The sequence below is a fragment of the Ruditapes philippinarum genome, unplaced genomic scaffold (genome assembly GCF_026571515.1).
Source record: "Ruditapes philippinarum isolate M1 unplaced genomic scaffold, ASM2657151v2 ctg8219_1_1_1_1, whole genome shotgun sequence".
NCBI lineage: Eukaryota > Metazoa > Mollusca > Bivalvia > Venerida > Veneridae > Ruditapes > Ruditapes philippinarum.
The window spans coordinates 25451-50463 of NW_026860926.1; the positions used below are offsets into that span (position 1 = coordinate 25451).

The window sequence follows — 25013 nt, forward strand, 5'->3', positions numbered from 1 at the left end:
AAGTAGATTGAGTGTTATTGTTTATGTGTGTAAATTATTTACTTTGTTCACAACATGATACATTTACATAACATTTTAAATTGGCATGTCTGGAGGCATCTGAATTCTATCTCTGAACATTGTAATATGTAAATCATAAAACAATGTTTTATTTAACATCATTACAAATGTTTTATATATATTTTATATATCATACAGCAATATTATTTACAATTTATGTGACATCTACATACGAGAGCTGTCACAGGACTGAAAAATACCCCACCTAACTTCTATGACAGGATATTATGCATTGAATGTATTATTATATTGAAAAAAAAAAACGATTTCAGCTGAGACACGGAACAAAAAAATATTTGAAAAGGTATAGAATCTATAGTGCAGCCAAAAATGTAAAACTTTGACCTTAAAATGGTAAATATGACCTTAGGATGCACAGCAGTGTCATAGAGAACCGCATATTGCCTAGTGGGGATAACATTTGAATAAAAATTTTAAAAAATTCCTTCAACTGGTAAATAGGATTATAAAGTGGACAAAAACCTTTGACCTTTAATGGTGACCTTGACCTTGTACAATGGGCAGCATGGATTCTGCACAATTCCTCATTGAGGTAAAGCTGACCTAAGTTTAAAGAAATCCTTCAAGGTACATGATTAAAGAGGAAGACTCTAAAAATGTACGATTTTTTACCGATGACATTTAAGGGTGACACTGACCTTGAACCAACACTGCGGTGTCATGGGTTCTGCAAATTGCTTAAGCTGAGGTGTGAATTTGGGCCAAGTTTAAAAAGGTAAAGGATTTGTAAAGTCGTAACAATGGAGAATGATCGATTGACTGCCAACTTGCAAAGTGATTCCAGTATAGTTTCCTCCAAATTATGTGTGTGGGGGTTATAATAGATTACGTATATTGTATAATGGTCCTGGTTTCAAACAAACTGTGTAACCAAAATTAAAGAAAATTCAGCAAAACTGCAAAAAAAAAATTATATTAGGATATCATTTCGATATACTCTTTCCTTTATCATTCAGAACATACATAAACTACATAAGCTAAATACAAGTCAAAAGTTATTCATTTCTTCTTGTTTACAACTTTTACTGGTTCAGCTACACCTTTTGACAGAAGTCCACCATCTTTACCATTATAAAGTGGTGGCCATACCAAAAAATCAATTGTTTGTCCAGACTGACTGTACACTGTATAGATATTTGTATCAAACTTCTCGCCTGGTTTGACCTCCATTTTCATCACCAAAGGAGGGTCATGCAGAGCCATAAGCCAGCAAATCTCAGCACATTTCTGTATATAAGGTGTACACGCTTCTATATGCTTTTTATCGAATTCTTTTTTCTCCCTTTTATCCCATGTTTTAGAGTCTGCAAGCAATGCCTATGATGAAATAAAATTTCAAAAACGTTTAAGCATCTTATCATTCAAATATTGTTTGAAAATCAAGAGAAAAGAAAAATAAATTCTGTGGCAGAAATTCTGTAGCAGAAAAACATGGCTACATGATTTTAATGCTAGAGGTAATTTAAACTTGGTTCCTAAACTTGCTCAATGTCCACTATAGGGCATGCCAAATGTACATTAAAAACAGCCCATCATCAGGGGAAACACAATGACATTTGGAAGTCGATCAGCCAACTTGCTGAAAAACACTATATGGTTTCAAAAACTACAAATGTTACAACAAACACCTTTCATAATGTGGAAAATATCAATTAAGCATTTTTATGCCCCCTTCCAAGCTGAGGGGGCATATTGTTTTGCTAATGTTTGTCGTCGGTTGGTCTGTCCGTCGGTAAACCATTTTGTCATTTAAGTCTTTATATTCAAATAGTGATAGGCCATAACTAGTAGATGACCCCTATTGATAAAAGGGTCACAAAGTTAAACGTCTAGGCCACAGGAGCTTTAAATGCCAAAATGGTATCTGCTCATTGTCTTTGTAACTTTTTATCCCAATATCTTCATATTTCATATACTGATTGATCATAACAAGTAAATGACCCCTATTGATTTTAAGGTCACTAGGTCAAAGGTCAAGGTCACAATAAATGTCAAAACGGTTTCCTCTGATTATCTTGTAAAACTATTCATCATAAAATCTTCATATTTCCCACAGTGATTGGTCATTACTTGTAGAAGACCTGTATAGATTTTGGGATCACTAGGTCACATATTGATTTTGGGGTCACTAGGTCAAAGGTCAAGGGCACAGGTGCCTTAAATGTCAGAATGGTTTCTTGCCATTAACATTGAAACTGTATGATACAAAGTCTTCATATCCAACATATTTATAGATCATAATGGGGTCACTAGTTCAAAGGTCAAGCTCTTGCAAGGTAACTTGCACTTTCCAGTACCGTCCATGAACAGCCTCAATCAAACCGAGCCTGCAACATTTTCAATTTTGCCGTGTTGGGCTTTCTTTAGGGATTCTGTATTTATCTATTTTATGATCACATCCGTGTTATTTGTGCCGTGTGGCGGCTGTAAAAAGTCTTCCCGTACATTTAATCAATGATGTTATATTTTCGATCCTTGAAGATCGTTCAGCACGACATTATTGTTGTGCTTGTGGTATTTTTAGTTTCAACTTTTCAGCATTTTCTAGTTGGGTGGTTCCAATATTTCTACTTGAATAATGTTGAATCACCCTTAGGATATGTTACCTGCTTTTTAAATTTGTCTTTTGACGTCTTATCTGTAATACACAGGCTTCATAACCTCTGATCCCCTTTCAAAATTCCATTTTATTTAGTTCCGCCAATTGTTTTCTCGTTTAGGGCACACGCTTCTTTTTACTTGGGGACCATACGCCGATTTTCATGGAATGGCACGGAAGTGTCACATTGAAGGTTCCATGATAACCGCCGTATGAACACATCTGCGGATGTTTCTAAATTCAAAATTTTACTATTTCATGTTTAAATGTTGAATTCTGCTTAAGCCGGTGCTAGGGGGCGTGGACGGTAACTTGCACTTTCCAGTACCGTACATATCTATTTTATGATCACATCCGTGTTATTTGTGCCGTGTGGCGGCTGTAAAAAGTCTCCCCGTACATTTAATCAATGATGTTATATTTTCGAGCTTTCTTTAGGGATTTTGTATTTATCTATCTTTATATTTCACATTTTGATTTCGGTTATAACTAGAAGATCATTATTTTTCTTCTTCCTTTCCTTAACTGAACACTTCCATGTACCCATTTCTGGCAAGTGTCTATAACAAAATTACCAATAATGTGAGTCAATGGCTAGAAAGGGGGCATATGTGTCGTTTAACATTTCTTGTTTACATCTTCTTTGATCTTTTAGACTGACTGACACTGTAAAGGTCAAATGGACATTCCCTTTAAAGTGATGGGTGCCCCTTTTGAGGGTTTTTTCAGGCACCTGAGTAGAACCATTAATCTTCTGTAAGCTAACTGGATATCTTCATAACAATAAACAATTCAAAGTCCCTGATGAGAATCAAATCAACATCATTAAGGGGTGAGTGACTAGAAGTCTGAGTAAACCACTTCCTACAGATGTCCATTTCATGTCTTTTAAGGATTACAGGTGTTTTTTAATTATTAGACTTAACCAAAAATTTCAATTCATCATTTCATCATTTCAGTCACATGACACTCCTCCAAATAAAAATAAACAAGCAATTATCATAGTATTGCAAGCAATCCTTAAGTCCCCTACCGGTTAGAACCCCTGCAACATTCTGAAGGGCCATTGGCCATTCAGTTATGTATCTATTTTAAGTAAATTTGTTGAAAAAGTTCTTTAAAAGTGATCACAGGAAACAGTTTTATGCACAGACAGACTGACGGACTGAAGGACACTCTAAAGTTATTTTTTAAACATCACTGTTATCAAAATATAACATTTCTAAAAGCAAAATTCTTTAAAAAGGAGATAACGCTTGAAATAAAGATGCAAGACGTCATACACGATGTGAGTGTAACAAAGAACAATTAGTAATGAAAGTGTTGATAATGAATGTTTGTTTTGAATTTGAATTAAACGAAAGTTAAAAAAAACAATATTTTTTCATGAAAATTCTAAGTTCAAGGGAGGAAATTCTGATAAATGTTGTGCTAGAGTTGTAAACCTTGTCACATATGATCTGGTTGATGACTAGAAATTTATATTTAAAGTTTGAAGAAAATACCTAAAGAAATAAAGAACATATAGTGAAAAAACGTAAAAACTAGAATCCGAAATCTTGAAATTCAGTCTATTTGTTGCCATAGCAACCAAAGTTTTCAACATAGGAAGAAAAGAAAAAGATGTGCATAATATCCAGACTGCCATCTACCCATATTTCAAGTTTCATTGAAATATTTTCAGTACTTTTGTGTTACTGGATCCAGGTTTGTGTAAAGTTTGCTTTGTTTTCAGTCTATTTGTTGCCATAACAACCAGAATTTTCAACATAGGAAGAATAGAAAAAGACGTGCATAATCTCCATACTGCCATCTATCCATATATCAAGTTTCAAAAAAATATTTTCAGTACTTTCAGAGTTATCGCGGGATCCAATTTTGTGGACGGACGGACTGACGGACGGACGTTCCTACCAATGGTCATTTATTGGGTACTTCGTATGTGTAAAGGTACCCAACAAGAGAACATAACCCAATACCCAACAATACTGACGGAATGAATAGAATTACCCAACAAGTGTCCTCTCGTGTGTTGGAGGTACCCAACAAGTATCCTCTCATTTGCCCGGACAGACGGACGGACTGACGGACAGAGGGTAAACCTAAAGTCTCCTCCGGTAAACCGGTAGGGGACTAAAAACAATAAATTAACTAGAAGGGGTTTTTGTCACAAAAACATATGTTTCCTAAAACAATGTATGGTACTGATCACTTCTTTGAATTTTTGTCAAAATCTTGCCAGCAGTTAAACCTTTGAAATCAGGGACAAAAATTTTCTATTTATAGCTCTCATTGCCATTTTGTGCAGCAAAGCAGAGCATGCCGAGATATGCACAACTAGGGATGGTACTGGTCACTGCTGTGAAGTATCATTATAATCCCACCAGTAGTTTGACCAGTGAATGCCGGACAAAATTTTTCTGGTCATAGCTCTGGCAGCCATTTTGTGCAGTGAAGCAGAACGTGCCAGCCATATGCACATATAGGTATGGTACAGATAACACCTGTGTAGTTTCATTGAAAATTCACAGCAGTTTAACCTGTGAAATCCAGACAAGATGTTTCTATTTTTAACAATGACGATCATTTTGTGCAGCTGAGTGGAACGTGCAAGCTAGGGATGGTACTGATCACTCCTGTGAAATCCAACCAGCTGTTTGACCTGTGAAAGCAGAACAAGCTGAATGCAGAAGGACAACAAAGTCAAAATCAGTTTGTTTTTTAGACAAAATTGTTGGAAATGTAATTCATGTGATTGGTGAATTCACTTTAACTTCCATTTCACAGCAACAAATCTGTATTGTTCATTTAATTGACTATCAAAGGAACTATGTTGACATTACCTGTTTAACCTCCTCTATGACAGATGGTGATACTCCAACCCGATTACGTAAATCTTTAAGTGATAGCTGGTCCTTTGATGTAACTCTGGGCCTTTCAGTCAGTCCCTATTAAAAGTTTTAAGAACTGTCTTAACAATCATCATTTTCTACAAACAAGTGGCATTGACCTCAAAAATGTATACCTGAACCCTATGCGCAACACATCATCATTATGTCTCACAAACGTATGCATAGTGTTTTTAAATCCATATATCAATGACAAAATTGTTTACAGGACAAGAACAGTCATACAATTTTTATGAGAAAAATCATTCAAGTCAGAGTGTGACCTTGACCTTTGAGCATCCGTCCTAGATTCTTGCATATGACAGGTTGCCAAAATATGCTTCACATTTATACAAAATTATCGTACATTCCATCCATAAATGACAAAATTATGGCCACAAAGTTAGGATTGACAGAAGTACATACCCATTATAAAAAATCTATGTAATAAAAGTGAGCCCAAGGGCGGGCCATTTTTTGACCAAAGGAGCTTGACTTGTGTAACTTTAGTAGTTATATTAGGCAATGCTACATGCCAAGCACCTACAATTTCACAAACGAAGATTTACATCATTTTCCTATTTTTCAATCAATATGTATGAACTTGGTGGACATAATGTGAACCTTCATGTAAAATATCTAAACTCTTAGCATTGTACTTTCAGAGAAGAACATTTTAAAGGCAGTTTTACAATACTAGAAATTGACACAAAAGCATACCCCCCCCCCCCCCACATGCGTTTGTCAGAAAAGATGCTTTGTTGTTAATTATTTGGCACACACACAGAATGCAGAAGTTAAAAGATTTTTTTCAAATGTTTTTGAATTATTTGTCTTACATCAAAAAGATAAATTAAAGATTGGATTTAAAGTTTTCATGACTTCTTTAAAGGGCAATACATTCTTTCTCTACTCAGTGAGATCTCCACACATATATCTACCTACATACGTTCATGTTGATACCTTTCATAGTTCTTAAGTTATGTTCTGGACAAAGTTCAAAGTTTAACTAGAAATGTGTCCATAGGACACGGGTGCCCCTACCGCGCCACTGTTAAATCCACAAGCAAACCCAAAGGTGCATAAGTACACATGCTGACCAACATTCTTGTAAACTTTCAGGCCTACAAGTGAAATACTTTTTGAGCTATGCATGAATAAGTTGAAAATTGCAAATTTATACTACTGTAAGTCAAGGGCAATAAATCTAACAAAACTGAGAAAAATCCGCATGTTAAGTCCCAGGTGCATAGCTTCACAGTGATGTGAATGTTGATCATTATTCCTGTAAAGTTGCTTGATTCTATCTCAAGCATTCAAAGAACAAATAACAACATCATGAAACGGTTTTTACTAAGTCAAGGGAAATAACTCTACAAGTACTGAATAAATACACAAGCAAATCCCTAGGTGCAAAACAAAATGTGCTGATCAATTTTCCTGTAAAGTTTCATGACTCTATGTCAAATCCTCTTTGAGTTACATGCAACACAAGTTGAAAATTGCAAAATTTTACATAGTCAAGGGCAATAACTCTAAAAATACTATAAATATCCAGACAAAAATACCCAGGTGCACAACTACACATGCTGATCAACATTCTTGTAAAGTTTCATGGGCAAATACTTTTTAAGTTACATGCGACACAAAAGTAAACGGACGGACGGACGGAAGGACGGACAAGGGTAAATCTAAATCCCCCCCCCTCTATAGTGGGGGCACAAAAATGAACAAAAGGCATTATCTCCAAAATGAGAGTAGGAGAGTTATGGTTCTCCTGTATTGCACTACTGCATTTTAAGATCTGTCTACCAACAAAGTTTCTTGTAAATAATCCTTGTGGTTTTACAGTCATTTCCCAAACAAAGTTCAGTGTAAAAAAGGGTAATAACTCTGAAACAAGAGGGCCATGATGGCCCTGAATCGCTCACCAGAAACAACTGTTTTTAAGTGATTATAGAATTATTTTTTCAAATAAACTTGTAGAAAGACAAGTCCAGGTCAACTTCAACTTCCCTCTCTAGATATAAGGTTTCCCGACACTGATTGTTTTTTTCGTTATAGTAAAAATGATAGGAACCAAGTTTGGTGATCATCCATCCATTAATTTGTGATAAAAATTTGACTATGACTGTTTTTTTCAAAATTGCGATCTTTCTTCTTTTTTCTAATTATCTAAAAAATTAGATTTTTATATAATCTCAGTATTTAGATATACATGTATACTGTTTGTCAGGATGACACCATCGGTCAATATTTATTTAAGATAACATAGGTATACTAGTCAACTTGACCAGAAAGATAATTTTGTTGTTTTTTTTACGCCTTTCCCAACAGTATTTCAGTCATATAGGCGACCAGAAAGATAACATTTCAGGTTAATTATGTTAAACACTAATAGAGATGTGAAAAATTGTATCTTTAACTATATAGAGGAAAAAGGCAAAAGGTTGTTTTGATGAAATGTATTCAGTGAACATGAAAACAACTTTCCATACATTGTATGAAACAGTGCAAAATTACTTTCAACAAGTGATAACCAAGCTTGCAAAATGTGATTCTGAATAGAAATAATTAAAAATGATACTAAAATAGCACAAAGAATAAACAAGAGCCAACACCAGGTGGGTGCAACGCTTGACTTTTTACTTTTTCTTAAAGCAAACAAAGAAATGTTTCAACAAATCTAAACGTTTCCTTTCTATAAATTTAATCGGTATGTCTTGTCACATTAGTTTTGTCTGTATATCTTGAATATCTAAATATATATAAATGCTTATGGTGGTGGTGGTCCGAATGGTAGCGGTGGTGATCCGCATGGTAGTGGCTGTCCGCATGGTGATGGTAGTCATCATGTTGGCAATGGTCCGCATGTTGGCGGTGGTCTACATGGTAGCAATGGTGATCCGCATGGTGTTGATGGACCGCATGGTGATGGCAGTCCGCATGTTGACGTGGGCTACATGGTGTGGTGGTGGTTCGCATGGTGGTGGTGGTCCGCATGGTCGTGGTGGTCTGCATGATGGCGTTTGTCCAGCATGGTGTTGGCAATGGTCCGCATGTTGGTGGCGGTCTGCATATTGGTGATGGTTTGCATGGTGGTGATGGTCAGCATGACAGTGGTCTGCATGTTGGTGACGGTCCGCATGTAGGTGGTGGTCCGCATGTTGGTGGCAGTTCGCATGTTGGCGATAGTTCGCATGTTGGCGGTGATCCAGCATGTTGATGACAGTCCACATGTTGGTGGCGGTCCGCATGTTGATGATGGTCCGCATGATGGTAGCGATCCGCATGGTGGTGAGCATCCGCATGGTGGTGGCGGTCCACATGGTGGTGGTGGTCCGCATGGTGTTGACGGTCCGCACAGTGATGGCAGTCCACATGGTGGTTGCGGTCCGCATGGTGGTGGTGATATGCATGTTGGTGGTGGTCAGCACAATGGTGGTGGACCACATGTTAGTGGTCAACATGGTAGCGTTGGTCTGCACAGTGGTGGTCCGCATGGTGGAGGTGATCCTAATGGTGGTGGTGGTCGGCATAGTGGAGGTGGTCCGCACAGTGGTGGTCCATCTAGAGGTGCTGGCCCGCATGGTGGTGATGGTCCACATGGTAGTGGTCCAAAATTGACCTTGAAGGTCAAGGTCATTTATGGATGAAAGTCAAGGCAGGCTGTCCAGCGTCCCTAAAATTCCTTAAAAAATGAAAAATTCAAAGGGAATTCCTAAAAAAACCCTATTTTTTCACTTAAATTCCTATTTTTTTATCTTTTGTGATAAACATATCGCGAAACAACCATGTTTTAATCACAACTTAAATTCTAACACAGTCAGTGGAGCTGATGCCATGTCTGACTAAATTGCATAAAGTCACATGTTGTATTTACTTCAACTCCTGCAGAAATGCCATACATGATTAATTACCAGATGTTATCAGAAAAATAATAAGAAACTGTTTGTTTTAAATGGAACAATGAAAATTGTCCGACTTTGACTATATCAAAATAGTCACTTGTTAAAAATTGTGATAAAAAAATTTCCAAGGAAGTTACATTTTTATTGGCTATAGAGTTTTACCATTTACCTCAGTCTTAGGTGTATTTAAAGCAACTATTTATATGATGAACCACTAAATTTTATCAAACATTATGAAGGGGTCCTTATTAATAAAATCTTAATTTGTAATCAAGTTATTTTCAAGTGATGACTGTAGAACAGATCTTTTGTAAGTGATACCAGCTGGCAGATCTAGACAAGTTTTCCATTGCTAATTATAAAGTGGGAAAGGTAAACTGGCAGTAGTGATTGTATGCTTTAACCATTTTGCTACCCAATTAGGGTACTAAGAAGTGACACCTTCAGCTGCCCTTTTTGTACACATTAACATGTACTGAACATATGTTATAACATATAGTGTAAGTTTTTTAAAATCTGGAAAAAAAACTGTTGAAAATCATTGAAAAAACTGACACTGTTGTGAAATTTCTACAATTTTTAGTAGCCTGATTTATCTTGAACAAATTCTTCATAGGTGTATACCCTGCTGTTTGAATTTAAGTTTTAATATTCCTGGGAATGACTTGAGTGGGTCATATTGTTTTTATTGTTTTTTAAGAAAGATCAAGACTTGTTGAAAATGTACCAACCTTAAAATGAATAAATGTTGATAATAAATGCATTTATAGCTAAAATAAATCTAAAGCATAATTTCCCCTTCCATTTATTATTGGCTAATCATAGCTTAACTTATTGAATATTGGTTGTTTCAGGATACTTATAACTTTGAAAATGTTTTCATTCTAGTTATGTTTTAAATGTACCAACCTTAAAATGAATAAATGTTGATAATAAATGCATTTATAGCTAAAATAAATCTAAAGCATAATTTCCCCTTCCATTTATTATTGGCTAATCATAGCTTAACTTATTGAATATTGGTTGTTTCAGGATACTTATAACTTTGAAAATGTTTTCATTCTAGTTATGTTTTAATGAAGGTTTTTAGCTCTGTTTAAAGGCAGTTGACCAGTGAATCCATTTCTTCACTGGTGACTATGGAACACTGGTAATGCATTATTTATGCTTTGTGTCAAATATTCAAAGTTGAGCTCATATCATGGTCTTTTTAAGCCATAATTTAGTTATGAAATTCCAAATTTTAGCCCTAAAATTTCTTTTATTTACCCTAAAATTCCTAATTTTAGCCCTAATTTTTTTTAAAAATTGCCCTAAAATTTGCCCTAATTTTTTGTCAGAAGGTGCTGGACAGCCTGTCAAGGTTAGTGTGATCTACTGAAAGGTCTTGTCCCAAGGGTTGATGTGGCCAATAATTAAGACAATACACCAAGAATTAAAAAATTTATGACCCAGGTACAAGTTTGTGGACTGCAACAGCTATGGTAACGGCAACGCCGCCACAACTTTAACAATAGCTCTTGTTTTTTTTTCAAAAAAAGTCGAGCTTAAAATGACAAAATAACATAGCAGGTTATACTCTTAAGTTTTGTTCCTGCATGTAAATGCTAAGTTATAAAAGATTAGTATTAGTATAAGTATCTTAGTATTTCTCTATTGAGAAATTATTTGAATATTACCAGATGAAAGAAAAAAGAAGAAAAAAATCTGAAGTCAGAGAAAGTGGTTCAATTGCAGGTCAATCGATCAGGCTATTCTATATATTATTATTATAGTCTCATATAAATATATTACAACAGATACTTAAATGAGTCTCAGGGAAAAACAATCATCTATCTATTAGACAGTGACAATATCCCATGCACATATGAAACATGAGGTTCAACAGTGTGTCCCAATATTTATTGAAATGTGCTTTCTCCACCAGAAACAAATGAAACATTTGTTAGGCCTTGAGGAAAATTCTCAAGATTGACCTACAAATGAACCTTATAATTATGCAATTGCTGTCTGAATTCTAGGGCACAAACAGATACAAAGCACATTGACCTCAGATCTCTGTAAAGACATTAAGACATTCAATCTTTTTATGTATAACATGTATATTCCAGACATGGGGTAATCGTAATCGATAATTTAATTCAATTTAATCGATTACAATTTTTTGAGTAATCACAGTAATCAGTAATCATAATTGTTTTCATGTAATTTAATCATAATTTAATCAATTACATGACCAATTAATCAGTAATCACAATAATTACATGTATGATTACAATACATGTTAAGCTAAAAAAAAAATGCTGAACAAACATACACATAAAGATTAAAAAAAGTACCAGTGTCAATGCCTTCTAATTGTCTTAGGTAGTGTAGGTGAATTAAATGCAGTCACCCAGGTCAGATTTGATGACACCTGTGTTTTAATAAGGTGATGAAAAGACAACTGACATATTGACCCAATACATAAAAGATTGTCACAATTATACCTCTTAAATTTAGCCGTGAAATTATAACAATGGCCTGGATAGGTATATTATCACTTATTGAGAAGACTTTATAGGTTCAGTAAAGAGCTGGTATAAGCTGAAATTACTGACAAAAGTAAGATATGGTTATATTTTCTGTTATATTTTCTGTTACATTTTGGTATTGTTAAGTCCATGTAGAAGCAAAAAGTATAAACAGATTTTCATCATATCGAAAAGAAAGCAGTACACAAGCATGGCGGGAAATATGCCTGCTGTTTTTAAACACATGTACATATGTAGACTGAATTAATTACTGTAAAATTAAGCTGGATTATTTTTTGTACATTTGTTGTATTGAAATGTTCAATAAAACGATAGTGTTGAACCATTGCATTTCCTAACTTTTGTACATGTAATCAGTAATCATAAATGTAATCTGATTACTCCTGTCGATAATCAGTAATCAGTAATTTAATTTAATCAAGCATTTTGACAAATAATCATAATTTAATCGATTACAATTATCAAGTAATCGCCCCATGTCTGGTATATACATGTGAACATTTTTTCAAGAGGGAGAGTTTACTTCAAAAAGAAGGAGATTTTTTAATTAACAGGAACCAAATAAAGCTTGACACTAAGTCCTTATATATCTTGTATAATGTACTTAAGTTATTTCATAAGAGGTCATGACCTCCAATAATTTCATCAGCAAACAGCAGGTCATTCACATGTATGAAAGAAATTCCAACAGGAATTGTTTCCCTTTCATTAAACTATAATTTGAAAACGTGCCATGGTCTGGGGTATCTTAGCTTTAGCAATCCCTTAAAGGGGCCAATCAAATGAATATGAGCAATTTTCATAAAAGATTACTATAAGAATTCTAATAACAAAGTTTGGTGATCATCCTTCAATAAATTCTGTAGAAAAGGTTGTCTAAAGGTTTATATTGTTTTTAGCTCCCTTGACCCCTAAAAGGGGCCTATCAAATTAATATGAGCAAATTTGATAAAAAACTACCTAAGAATGCTACAGAAAAAGTTTTGTGATCATCCATCAATTGGTTCTGTAGAAGAAGATGCCTACATGATTTTCTACTTTCAGGTGTGGAAACCCCTAAAAGCGGCCAATCAAATTAATATGAGCAACTTTGATAAAAGACTACCTAAGAATGCTACAGACAAAGTTTGGTGATCATCCATCCATGAGTTATCTAGATATAGATGTTTAAAGTAATTTCTATTTTTAGCTTCAGCAGCCCCTAAAAGGGGCCAATCAAATTAATATGAGCAAACTTGATAAAAGACTACCTAAGAATGATAGAGACAAAGTTTGGTGATCATCCATCCATTAGTTCTGTAGAAGAAGATGTCTAAAGGGTTTTACTGTTTTTGGCTCTATTGACCCCTAAAAGGAGCCAATTGCAAATGACATGAGCAAATTCAAGTGTGACTGTCAAAAGGATGCTACAGACAAAATTTGAAGTAAATTTGTCCAGCGATTTCAGAGAAGAAGACGATTGTTGACGCATGACGACGGACGACGGACGACGGAGTATCCCCATTTGATACTTATAGCTCACCCTGAGCCTTCGGCTCTGGTGAGCTAAAAAGGGAAGACAGGTTTTTTCAATGCAATTCTATTCAATGACATCTATCTACCTACAAAGTTTCTTGTAAATACCCCTTTTGGTTTTAGAGTTATGTTCCTGTGAAAGCTCGAAATGTAAAAATAAATAAAGGGCAATATCTCCAACATTAAGGTTCTTTTGAACTACACATCAATTCTTTGAGATCTATATACCTACAATTTTTTTAAGTTGATACCTTTCATAGATTTCAAGTTATGTCCCGGACATTTTAAATGTGTAAACATGAACAAAGGTCAATAACTCCAAGTAAGGGAAGGCAGAGTTATGGTTTGTTTGTAGTGCACTTCTACTGAATGAGATTGATCTACCTACAAATTTCAAGTCAATACCCCTTCTGGTTAAAGTTATGTCCCGGACAAAGTTCAAAGTGTAAACATAAAGGGCAATAATTCCAAAATTAGTTAAGGCAGAGTTATAGAGCATGATTTTATCTGATTCTTCATTGTAAGTTTCTAAGCTCTTGGCATTGTACATTCAGAGAAGAACATTGTTAGGATTATTTAATATCATTTCTACGTAAACTATGTGACCCATTTTTGACCCAACAGACATTTTTTACAAAATTATTTTAGAGGACCTTTAGGTGATGCTACATCCAACTACCTTAGGTCTGGGAATTGTAGATTTTGAGATGTTTTTTTAAGATTTCATTTTTAAGGTCTATTTAACCTTCTGTGATACATTTGAGTGGGATATTTTATATAATTTTTAAAGAGGATTTCCTAAGGTTCATCCCTATTAAATTTGGTCAAACTCAGTCGGTGGTTTAGAAAGAGATTTGTTTTGCAACAGCTGAAAGACACACTGCCATCACAAAAGCTCATATCTGAGCAATTTGTGCACAGGTGAGCCTAAATCACATAGTTATTTCCATATTTTAATTTTAAAATTTGCTTAAGCTGGTGTTAAGGTGCATTAACCATTGTCATCCACAAATTAGCTCAAATTATATCAATTATGCAATTTAGTTGTTTGGATAACTATTAGTATTTTCATATTTCTGTGTTTTGAATTTGTTTACACATTACACACAAAAAGGAAACTACCTATTTAGTAACAGTTGTAATTTATCAATTTTCAAAAACTATTATTTAAAAACACCTACAGTTTTCTTTTGGTCAAAATTAGCCAAGTTCTGAGAAGGATGTAGAAACACATTTTGTAAACTGTCCATTTGTGTTGTCATCAGGTTATTGCAAAACATCCAACATTCCTGAAAACACAAAAGTTATTGTCTAAATTAAGAGTCATTTGCATACATGTAAGACATCAAAAATGCAAAGATAAAAATGAATGATATGCTGTAACAAGCCATTTTTAATAAATGTGTCAGCGCAAATAATCTCTGCGCAATGTAATTACTGAGGAAATGATCTTCGAATCCTGTTTCCAATACATTACTTTTATAATGTTTTCCAAACTTAAGTCATGGAAGCACAGGCCCCCCATTCGTCCCCCCCCGGCCATGAATAAAATTTTTGGACTAAAAAAACAAGATATGTTTTAAAAAAAATTTTCTAACCTCGGGCAACAAGGGAGATAAGAATTCTAATTTTTATATTTTTTAAAGTAAATGAAGCGTAAAAGCCTTTTAGAAAAGTGAAACAACTTTTACTCTATTTTGTTTTATGATTGTGACTAAAAACAAGAGCTGTCAGCAGGACAGCACCCTCGACTATTCTTAGTGCTTGATAGTAAAAGAGCCTTGATAATGTAAATTAATAATTTTCTATGTTCAAAAAGGCGCCATTTTATTCTTTTAAATCCATGTAACAGTTATAGACCTTGGAGAGACTCCTATTATGCTCTCAAAGAAGTGTATAAAATTTCAACTTATTATTGAGGTGGAGTAAATTCTAAGTCAAAAGGGGCATAATTCTGTCAAAATGCTTGATAGAGTTACCACCTCCTGTCTACAGGTTGAGGTCATAATGGTTAATAAATGTGCAAAGTAACAAAGCCATGTGTCTATGAACTTTGAAAAAATATGAGGTGGTACGTAAAGTTTATCGTAAATTCTTAGTAGTAAAAGGGGCTTAATTCTGTCAAAATGCTTGATATAAATACCTCCTCCTTTCTACAGGTTGTAGTCATGATGGTGAACAAGTGTGCAAAGTCTTAAAGCCATAAGTCAATGGAGTTTCAAAATATTTGAGGTGTTACAAAACTTTATCAAAGTGTTACAACACCCAACACTGCCCCCGAGCTCAGGGTACTGGGAAAGCACTCATTTTTGTCAAATAGTCAGGTTTTTAAACAGAACTATCATTTATGTTTTTATACTGACAATATTGTTTTCAGAAATAGGTGTTACTATAACAAATATTTGTAAAAGAACTGAAATTAATTATGGTTGGGCTTTTTAAGATATTTTGTAGTTTTATTGTTGCTTTTCCCTTCAATGGGGTTGGGCCCTTTGATAAATTTTTAAATTTGAATTTACTCTTTAAGTCCAAAAAATACAAAGAAAAGAAAAAAGGGCAATAACTCTAAAATATGAAGAAAAATTTAGTTTTGGCACTGCACTTCCCAATTGTTTGGGCCTTTGTAAAATTTGTTTTAAATTTCCCCAACCAACTTTTTAAGTTATCCCCGACAAAAAAAATTTAAAGGCAGTAACTAAAATTTTGTCAAAATGGATTTATGCTCTTGTCACGCACTTCCTTTTAATGTCCTTGAAAACGATGAATTGTATTATTCCCAAAAGTTTCAAGTTACTCTGGAAAAAAAAAATAAAAGGGGAAAACCTGTAATTAGCAAAGTAGTTAGGCCCTGTCCCAGCATTTCCCCCAATGGCTAACCTTTGTATGAAGTTTATATTGAATCCAAACCCATTTTCTCAAGTTAGGGTCGGAAAAAAAGGGGCAAGGGAAAAGGGTAACAAAGTGCAATAACTTGTAATTATTTTTAGATAATTTTAAATGGTTTTTGTCCTGCACTACCCTTTTTGGGTTTTTTACAATTGATGAAATTTTTTTGAATTCCAACCAGTAGTTTTTAAGTTATTCCCCGGGACAAGGAAAAGTAACAAAGGGCAATAACTCTGTAATTAGTCAAGATAGAGTTATGGTTCTTGTGCACTGCACTTCCTCTCAATGTGCTTGACCATTGTATGTAGTTATATTGAATTCCAACCATTAGTCTTCAAGTTATGCTCTGGACAAGGAAAATGCAACGGACGTCTGGACCGACAGACCGACCGACCGACCACTGCGTGACTCCTATATACCGCCCCCCCCCCCCAAATTTCGTTTTTGGGGGTATAAAAAGAGACATTCTATATCATTAACAAGAGCAACACATGTAGTGTTGACACTCTTCTTTTAAAGATTGTAAGTTAAGAAGGGACATTACTCCACAAATATTGATTTAAGAATTAAGGCCCTTTATGTATAAAACCTGCACATTGTCATGATAAGCAAGTAGTTGATGATATCTTTTGAAAATTTTTAATAATTAGTCACATTCAAGTTTTTGAATGACAATAACAATTATGATGATGACAATGACAATGAGCAGCAATCTTTGAAGGAGAAAAGCTAAAATGATTTTATGAATAATGCGATAAACCAAAGTATACCAACTATTGTTGTTTAGAACAATTCTTGCTTTGATGAAACAATTAGAACAGCATTTTATAGAACAATGGTTATACAAATAGTATTATACATTACTTGAAGAAGGCGTATTAGAACATGTATGGCCTCTTTTAATGGTAAGCCTGGCTTCTTATAAGTCAAACTTTCAAAGGCATTAGTCCATTCATCATCATATATCTGGCCAAACTTCTCTGACAGTTTCATTGCTCTGTATGGATCACTGAGGTCTGGTATATCAGCATTCTGCTCCTGTAATTTCTTACCAGCTAGCTTACTTAACCTGAGTACAAAAAGAACAAGAATGACATAATGGCCCTGAGTCGCTCACCAGTGTTAACCTGCCCCTCTAGTTATATACTTTAACAACATTTGACTGTTTTTGTCTTTTTCCTTCATAATAAACAATAGGACCACGATGGCCTTTGATCTCTCATTTGACCCATCGTTTCATTTTATATCGGCATGACTTATTATTTATTTCATACAAGCATATTGAAAGTATATTTTTTTTAAAATTCAAACAATAATTTTTGCATCAGATATATAGCTTTCCACAACAAGATGCATTTGTGAAACAAGAGGGCCCAGAGGGCCCTGGCTCGCTCAAAAGGTCAAACTGCAGCCCGTTTCACCCCAGAAGCACAATTGGAAATCACGGGACAGTTTAATCTGAACAATTTTGTGTACTGTCACCAAAGAAATATTTGTGTAAATTTGTGTAAATTTTGTCAAAACTGAACCAGCAGTTTAGATGTTGTTTAGATGTTGTTGTTTTTTAATTTTAACTATGGTCGCCATTTTATTAAACAGTTCAGACTGTGACTAAGTGAGAGGTGAGCTAATAAAAAGATGACAGAAAAAGAGAAGGAAAACAAACATTGACCTGGCTAGGGATTTAACAGTGGACTTCGATTCCCTCGGGCCAATTTAATATTGAACATGATGGAATACACTAGAACATGTTTCATGCTAAATATCTAAGCTCTATCTCTTTTGGATTTTCATAAGAAGATCTATGTACATGTATTTATATAATGAAAATCAATGACCCCCTGGGGCGGTGCCAATTTTGACCCCAGGGCTTCATTTGTACAAACTTGGTAGACATCCACAAGAAGATGTTTGATGCCAAGTATCTTATCTTATAGTGGTTTTGGATTGTCAGGAGAAGATCTTTAATGTTTTTACTAAATACATATCAGGAAAATCAACGATCCCCTGGGGTGGGGTCAATTTTTACCCTGGGGATTTCATTTGGACAAACTTGGTAGGCATCTACTAGAACATGTTTTATGCCAAATATCTAAGCTCTACCATTTTTGGATTTACACCAGAAGATTTTTAAAAAAATTTACAATATACATATAAAGAAAATCAATGGCCCCTGGGGCGGGGCCAATTTTAATCCTAGGGCTTTTATTTGAACAAACTTTGTAGACATCCGCTAGAAGATGTTTAATGCCAAATATCTAAGCTCTACCTCTGTTGGATTTTCAGTTTTCAGAAGAGATTCTTATTAGTTTTTACTATATACATATGAGGAATGACAATGACCCCTGGGGCGGGGTCAATTTTGACTCTAGGGCATTTATATGAAAAAACTTGTTAGACATACACTAGAAGATGTTTGATGCAAAATGTCTTAGCTCTACCTCTTTTGTATTTTCACAAGAAAATTTTTTAAAGTTTTAACTATATACATATAAGGAAAATCAATGACCCCCCTTTGAAAATCAATGGGGCAGGGCCAATTTTCACCCTAGGGCTTTAATTTGAACAAACTTGGTAGATATCCACTAGAAGATGTTTCGTGCAAAATATCTCCGCTCTAGCTCTTTTGGGGTTTTTTAAAGATTTTTGTAAAAAAATATTTTGGTTGCCATTGGCACCCGATTATTTAATTGAAAATTTTAAAATTTTTTGAAAAAGACTTTTGGGGGATTTTATCAGGAACACTCGCACAAAGCTTTTAAAACATATACCCAATTTTTTGGGTTTTTTGAGGAAAAGTTGTTTTAAAAAATTTTTATTGCAAGGGGGCACAGGGCAGAAAAAAGGGACGACAGCAAATGGGCTATACAAAAGGGTCACCTTGAAGGAAAAATTTTCCTCCCGGTGACTTTAAAATGCTAGACACAAAAAATAGTACCAAGGGAAAAATTTTTTCCAAAAAAATGCCCGGGGTTTGTGAGTTTTTGGGTTTGGAGGGATTATTTTTGGGATGTCAAACGAAAGGGAAAAAATTTGCAATATGTTTACTGTTTTAGGGTTAAAAATACATAGTTTTTAATTGGGAAAATTATTTTTACTTCAAAAAATCAAACATTAACTGTATCATTAGCAAAGTTTTCATTAATTTCAATGAATGGTTTTTATCTTTTCTGAAAACATTTTTTTTAATTTTTAAAAACATCATTTATTAAAGTTTTTAAATGTTAAAAGGGTTGTTTATCTTAAACCCTTATAATGGCTTAAAATTATTTATAAAAAGCAATTTTCCCGCCAGAATATACCTTTTAAAAAGGTTTATTAAATCCCAGCTATTGAATGGCCAAAAACATGTTTTTACATGTATGAAAAATTATTTTTCCCCAAAAATAGTTGTTTTCCCCTTTTATTTAAATAACAAAATTAAAAAATGCCCCTTGCCTGGGGCATTTAGCTTTAGCGGCCACTAAAAGGTACCAATCAAATTAATACTAGAACTATCACTAAATGTGATTTATACCCCCGCAAGACTGCTTCGGAAATGAGGATGTTACTGGTAACAGAATACCTTGTAAAACAATTGAAATAAAGATAGTTGTAGTTCTTATATGTTGCATTTCCTTTCAATGTGGTTGGCCATTGATGAAGTTTGATTGAATTACTCTTTAATAAGTCCAGAAAGACAAGAAAAAGGAACAAAGGGCAATAACTCTATAAATACGGAAAATGGAGTTATGGTTATTGTACACTGCACTTCCTCTCATTGCACTTGACCATTGTATGAAGTTGTATTGAATTCCAACTACAAGTTTTCAAGTTATGCACAGGACAAAAAAGTAACAAAGGGCAATAACTGTAATTAGTCCAATTAGAGTTATGGTTCTTGTGCACTGCACTTCATCTCACTGCCCTTGACCATTGTAAAGTTTCATTAAATTCCAACCATTAATTTTCAAGTTATGCACTGGACAATTAAAAGTAAGAAAGGGCAAAAACTTTTAAATGAATCCAGAAAGATTAATGATTTCTGTACACTGTGCTTCCTCTCAATTTACTTGACCATTAACTCTATAAATAAGGAAAATGGAGTTATGGTTATTGTACACTGCACTTCCTCTCATTGCACTTGACCATTGTAAGAAATAGTATTGAATTCCACCTAGTGGTTTTCAAGTTATGCTCTGGACAAGAAAAAAGCAATGCTTGATCATTGTATGAGCTTTTTCTAAATTCCAACCAGTAAATGTCTGTAAATAAAGGCTTTATAAGCAAATGTGTTGAAATCTGTTTTGGCACCCTTTATTTTGACCCATTGGATCTTACTCTATCAAAAGGAAGACAACCATGCAAGATATATGCATATCCTACCAGAAATGACAGACATCAGTCCATAAAAAAGCTAAATGGGCAAAAGTGTAAAAAAAACAATTTTTAGCACACGTGACTTTGATTCAACAGACCCTTAACTCAATGCAAAGGAAAAACACCATTTTAAAATATGAAAACATCAGACAACAAGAGGGCCATGATGGCCCTGAGGTTACTCACCTGTATAAAGGCCCCCGGAGCGGGGCCAGTTTAAACCCCAGGGCTTTTATTTGAACAAACTTGAAAGACACTCATTAGGAGATGTTTCACGATGTTAAGTTTGTTAAGTTTTTACTACACACATAAAATTAAAAACAATGATCTCCCCCCTCCCCTCCAGCAGGGCAAATTTTCACCCGAGGGCTTTTATTTGAACGAACCTAGTTGACACCCATAAGAAAATGTTTCATGCTAAACATCTAAACTCTAGCTCATTGGGTTTTCTAAAACAAGATTTTTTTAAGTTTTTACTATACACATTTAGTTAAAAACAATGACACCCCTGGGGCGGGGCCAATTTTGACCCCGGGGCTTTTATTTGAACAAACTTTGTCGACACTTCTTAGAAGATGTTTCATGCTTAATATCTAAACTCTAGCTATTTGGTTTTTTTTCAAAGAAGATTTTTAAGTTTTTACTATATGCATATAGGGAAAATTAATGACCCCCTGGGGTGGGGCCAATTTTGACCCCAGGGCTTTTATTTAAACAAACTTGGTAAACATTCATTAGAACATGTTTCATGCTTAATATCTAAACTCTAGCTATTTGGGTTTTTTCGAAGAAGATTTTTTAAGTTTTTGCTATACACATAAAAGAAAAATCAATGACCCCCGGGGCGGGGCCAATTTTGACCCCAGGGCTTTTATTTGAACAAACTTGGTAGACACCTTTTAGAACATGTTTCATGCTAAATATCTTAGCTCTAGCTCTTTTGGTTCTTTAAAAGAAGATATTTTAAGTTTTTACTATATGCATATAGGAAAAATCAATGACCCCCTGGGGCGGGCCAATTTTGACCCCAGGGATTTTATTTGAACAAACTTGGTAAACACTTACTTTAAGATGTTTCATGCCAAATATCTAAGCTCTAGCTCTAAGGGTTTTTTTAAAAGAAGATTTTTTTTTCTTTCGGTTGCCATGGCAAACAGAGTTCTGCATGGAATTAAATTCTTTGAACAATCTTTAAAGTTGACCACCAAAGGAACATTCCTGTGAAGTTTGGATGAAATTGGCTTTGTGGTTTATGAGGAGATGTCATTTAAAGTAAAAATTTACGGACGGACGGAGTACAGACGGGCGCCGGATAAAAAGCGATCACAAAAGCTCACCCTGTCACTTTGTGACAGGTGAGCTAAAAAATAAAGTCGGTTTAAGCAAAGTTGCAATGAAATCTATTATTGGAACCACTGACCCATTAAAAGAGAGACTTCTATGCAAGTTATCTTCGTTCCAAATATGAAAGACATCCGTCAATACCTAAAGGCTATATGGGTAAAAGTGTAAAAATCTATTTTAGCACTGGTCACCTTGAGCCAACTGACCTCTCAAAGGAAGAAAATTTCTCAATTTTACGTTCCCATCAAATATAAGACATCAGTCAATAGAATAAGGATACACCTGTAAAATGTATAAAAGTTTATCTTTGATACAAGTGACCTTCAACTGAACCAAAAGAAAGAGGACCTCCTACGCCTGTCCGTATTAAACATGAACTACAACAATTCAAAAATACAGAGTGTTAAAAATTATTTCATTTTTTTTTTACCCAAATGAACTTGACCTAAGTGACCCTTACTCCACAAAAAGTTAGAGGGCCATGATGGCCCCTTCCTCCACTGTTACAGAAGGAACTCTTTTGCTCTTTTTTGTTATGTTTACAATTAGATAGCCCCCAATCCTTATTCTGTAGTGCAGATGGTTAAATTAATATATGCCCAGGGCATAAAAATTATTAAAGTGCCATAACTCTGACAAAACATCATTTAATTGGAAAATGTTGATGATATGTGCAACTGGACTTGGTGCTGACCATTCCTGTAAAGTTTGGATTAAATTACATATAAGTTTTTGAAGAGAAGTCAATACAAATTTTAAGATTGGTGGACAAAGATGTTCACAACCTAGTACTAATTATTCATGTAAAGTTTGGATAAAAGTGCTCGAATAGTTTTTGAGAAGAAGTCTGACAAATTCTGTTAATGACTGTATGACATACATCTGAGAGATGGTATCTATATGTAGCAACTACTCTGTAGAAGGCAACACAAAGAGTGACAATTAAGGCATATAGTTTATATAGTACATTTGTATTTATTAAATTGTTGGTATATGTAACTTTTGTAAAGGACCACAAGTTTTGCTACACAAGAATTACTGAAGCTCTGAGCATTGTAGTATTATGGAACAGATGACTTTAAAATATTAAATATTTTCAAATTTTTGACTTAGTTGATGAAATGACTAAAAACAAGTCATACACCTTTTGTTCATGTAGATTGTTCCTTTAGAACTCTTCCTGTAGTTTGGTCACAATTAACCATGCAGTTTAGGTGGGTTTTTTTTAAAAGTAACTATGGGTAACAACAGGCAAAAACAACAGACATTATAGTGCCATTATTAAAGCTCATCTGAGTTACAATTTTAAAATTGAAAGGTTGGCAGGTGTTTCCATTTCAGCATTTCAATGTCATAATATATTGTAAACTCATTATTGTGATTAAATGTTTTGTTTGAACTTCTATGGCAGAGAAAGCGATTCATATTGTAAGCATGTTTTTTTTATTTTCTTAAAATTTCATAGGATGTTACGGACATAAAGCAGATATAACATAAGTGTTTAAGGTTGTAACAGACAAATTTCACTTTAAATATTTCATGTAGGCAAGGTATCCACCTGAAGGTTGGTGTTCCCAAACAAGGGTCTTCTCAAGTGACCATATGACAAAATTAAATTGTGCTTTTAAACAAGGAAGTAAATCTTCATTTAAAATGCTTGATGGAATTTTCAGTGTTCAAAGTCTATTAAGTGTTAGAAAAATTTCCATATAAAAAATAAAGACTGTTTGAAAAGAAGAAAAAACATTTATCATTGACGCGCCTATAGTATAACGTGAACAATGTTTGTATAACACAAAAAATGCACGACCATACAATACCATTTTAAGGAGTCACAAAGGCAGCACTTATATGAGATAAAGTCCTATATTTTGAATGGCTTCAAATGGCACTAACTTACCGGTCTCTTAAATCATCTCGTTCAGCTAAAAGTTTTTTGTACTCATCATCAGATTTCCTCTTCTCGTCTTTCAAATAACCTTCCATGTTCTTTGCATATTGTTCAACCTGTTTCTTTTCCTTTGCAAGGGTCCTATATACACTATCTAATTCTTTTAGATTAGCTTTTAGCTGCTGATTCTCAGTATAATTATCATTTTCTTTTTTCTCAAGCCCCATAGCTATTTTCTTCTTTTCCTTTAGATCTCTTTCAACATTTGTTCTTTTCATAATCTCCTCTTTAAATCTGTAAATATTAAATCAAATACAAAACTAGTGTATTTAATGTCAACATACATTTCCAGGAATAGAAAGAAACAGCTTTAATTCATTGGTCATCTGGTCAACCTTACACAATATAAGTATACAAAAAGTATCAATATTATATTGCCATTTGTAGAATTGATATCAGTCATATGATAAAATTCATTTGGTAAACCCTGCTGTTTTACATAAATCTCCCTTTGTGAGGGTATATTAGCAAAAACAAGTTAAATTTCTACAAACATGCAAAGCAGTTTTACCTTCTTGATAGTCAACAAATATTTCAAGTTTGAAGTGAAAATCAATGACAGTTTTTTTTTATTAAAATGAAAATATTCTTAGTGGAAAGGAAAACAATTCAGCAACTAGATGCCTAAGGGCAACATGTCAAGCCCACTGTCACATCTGACCTTGAAATATGACCTTGAGCTTTGACCTTGCAAAATGATTTTTTGCATTTGATTCACTGTTTCATGATGTTTAACATTTGTTAATTTTTTAATTCAACCAGCTTATGATAAAGTTAAGGTGTAGACAAGCTGTTGGATACCATTTTTGTACATTATACTTTTAATTATGACGTTGATCTAGTCACACGGTTCTTGCCTATGACAGGTCGTTTCATTTTTGTGATCATTTGTGCCGCGTTATTTGAAATTATGCCATCTCTATGAGTCACGAACCAGACAAACAT

The 25013-nt window shown here is 34.3% G+C and overlaps 1 protein-coding gene across 1 annotated transcript; it reads right to left on the reverse strand.

Annotated features, from left to right (window-relative positions):
• Positions 1-963: 963 nt before the first annotated feature.
• LOC132713939 (uncharacterized) lies at positions 964-24411 on the reverse strand. The gene is made up of 5 exons (XM_060696642.1): positions 24018-24411; positions 17279-17483; positions 14710-14817; positions 5524-5628; positions 964-1398 (listed from the first exon to the last, which is right to left on the reverse strand). The coding sequence occupies exons 1-5, from the start codon at positions 24284-24286 to the stop codon at positions 1081-1083; spliced, it is 1005 nt and encodes a 334-aa protein (XP_060552625.1). The 5' UTR covers positions 24287-24411; the 3' UTR covers positions 964-1080.
• Positions 24412-25013: the final 602 nt, after the last annotated feature.

Bases quoted from the DNA above. Each gene is read 5' to 3' on its own strand.
- LOC132713939 (XM_060696642.1), bottom strand. From the start codon at position 24,286: ATGAAAAGAACAAATGTTGAAAGAGATCTAAAGGAAAAGAAGAAAATA. The intron at 14,818-17,278 runs GTAATGTATAAT...TTGTGTTTTCAG, and splicing joins TTCTAATACGCCTTCTTCAA to GAATGTTGGATGTTTTGCAA. The intron at 5,629-14,709 runs GTAGGTGTTTTT...AACTTTTAATAG, and splicing joins ATTTTGACCAAAAGAAAACT to GGACTGACTGAAAGGCCCAG.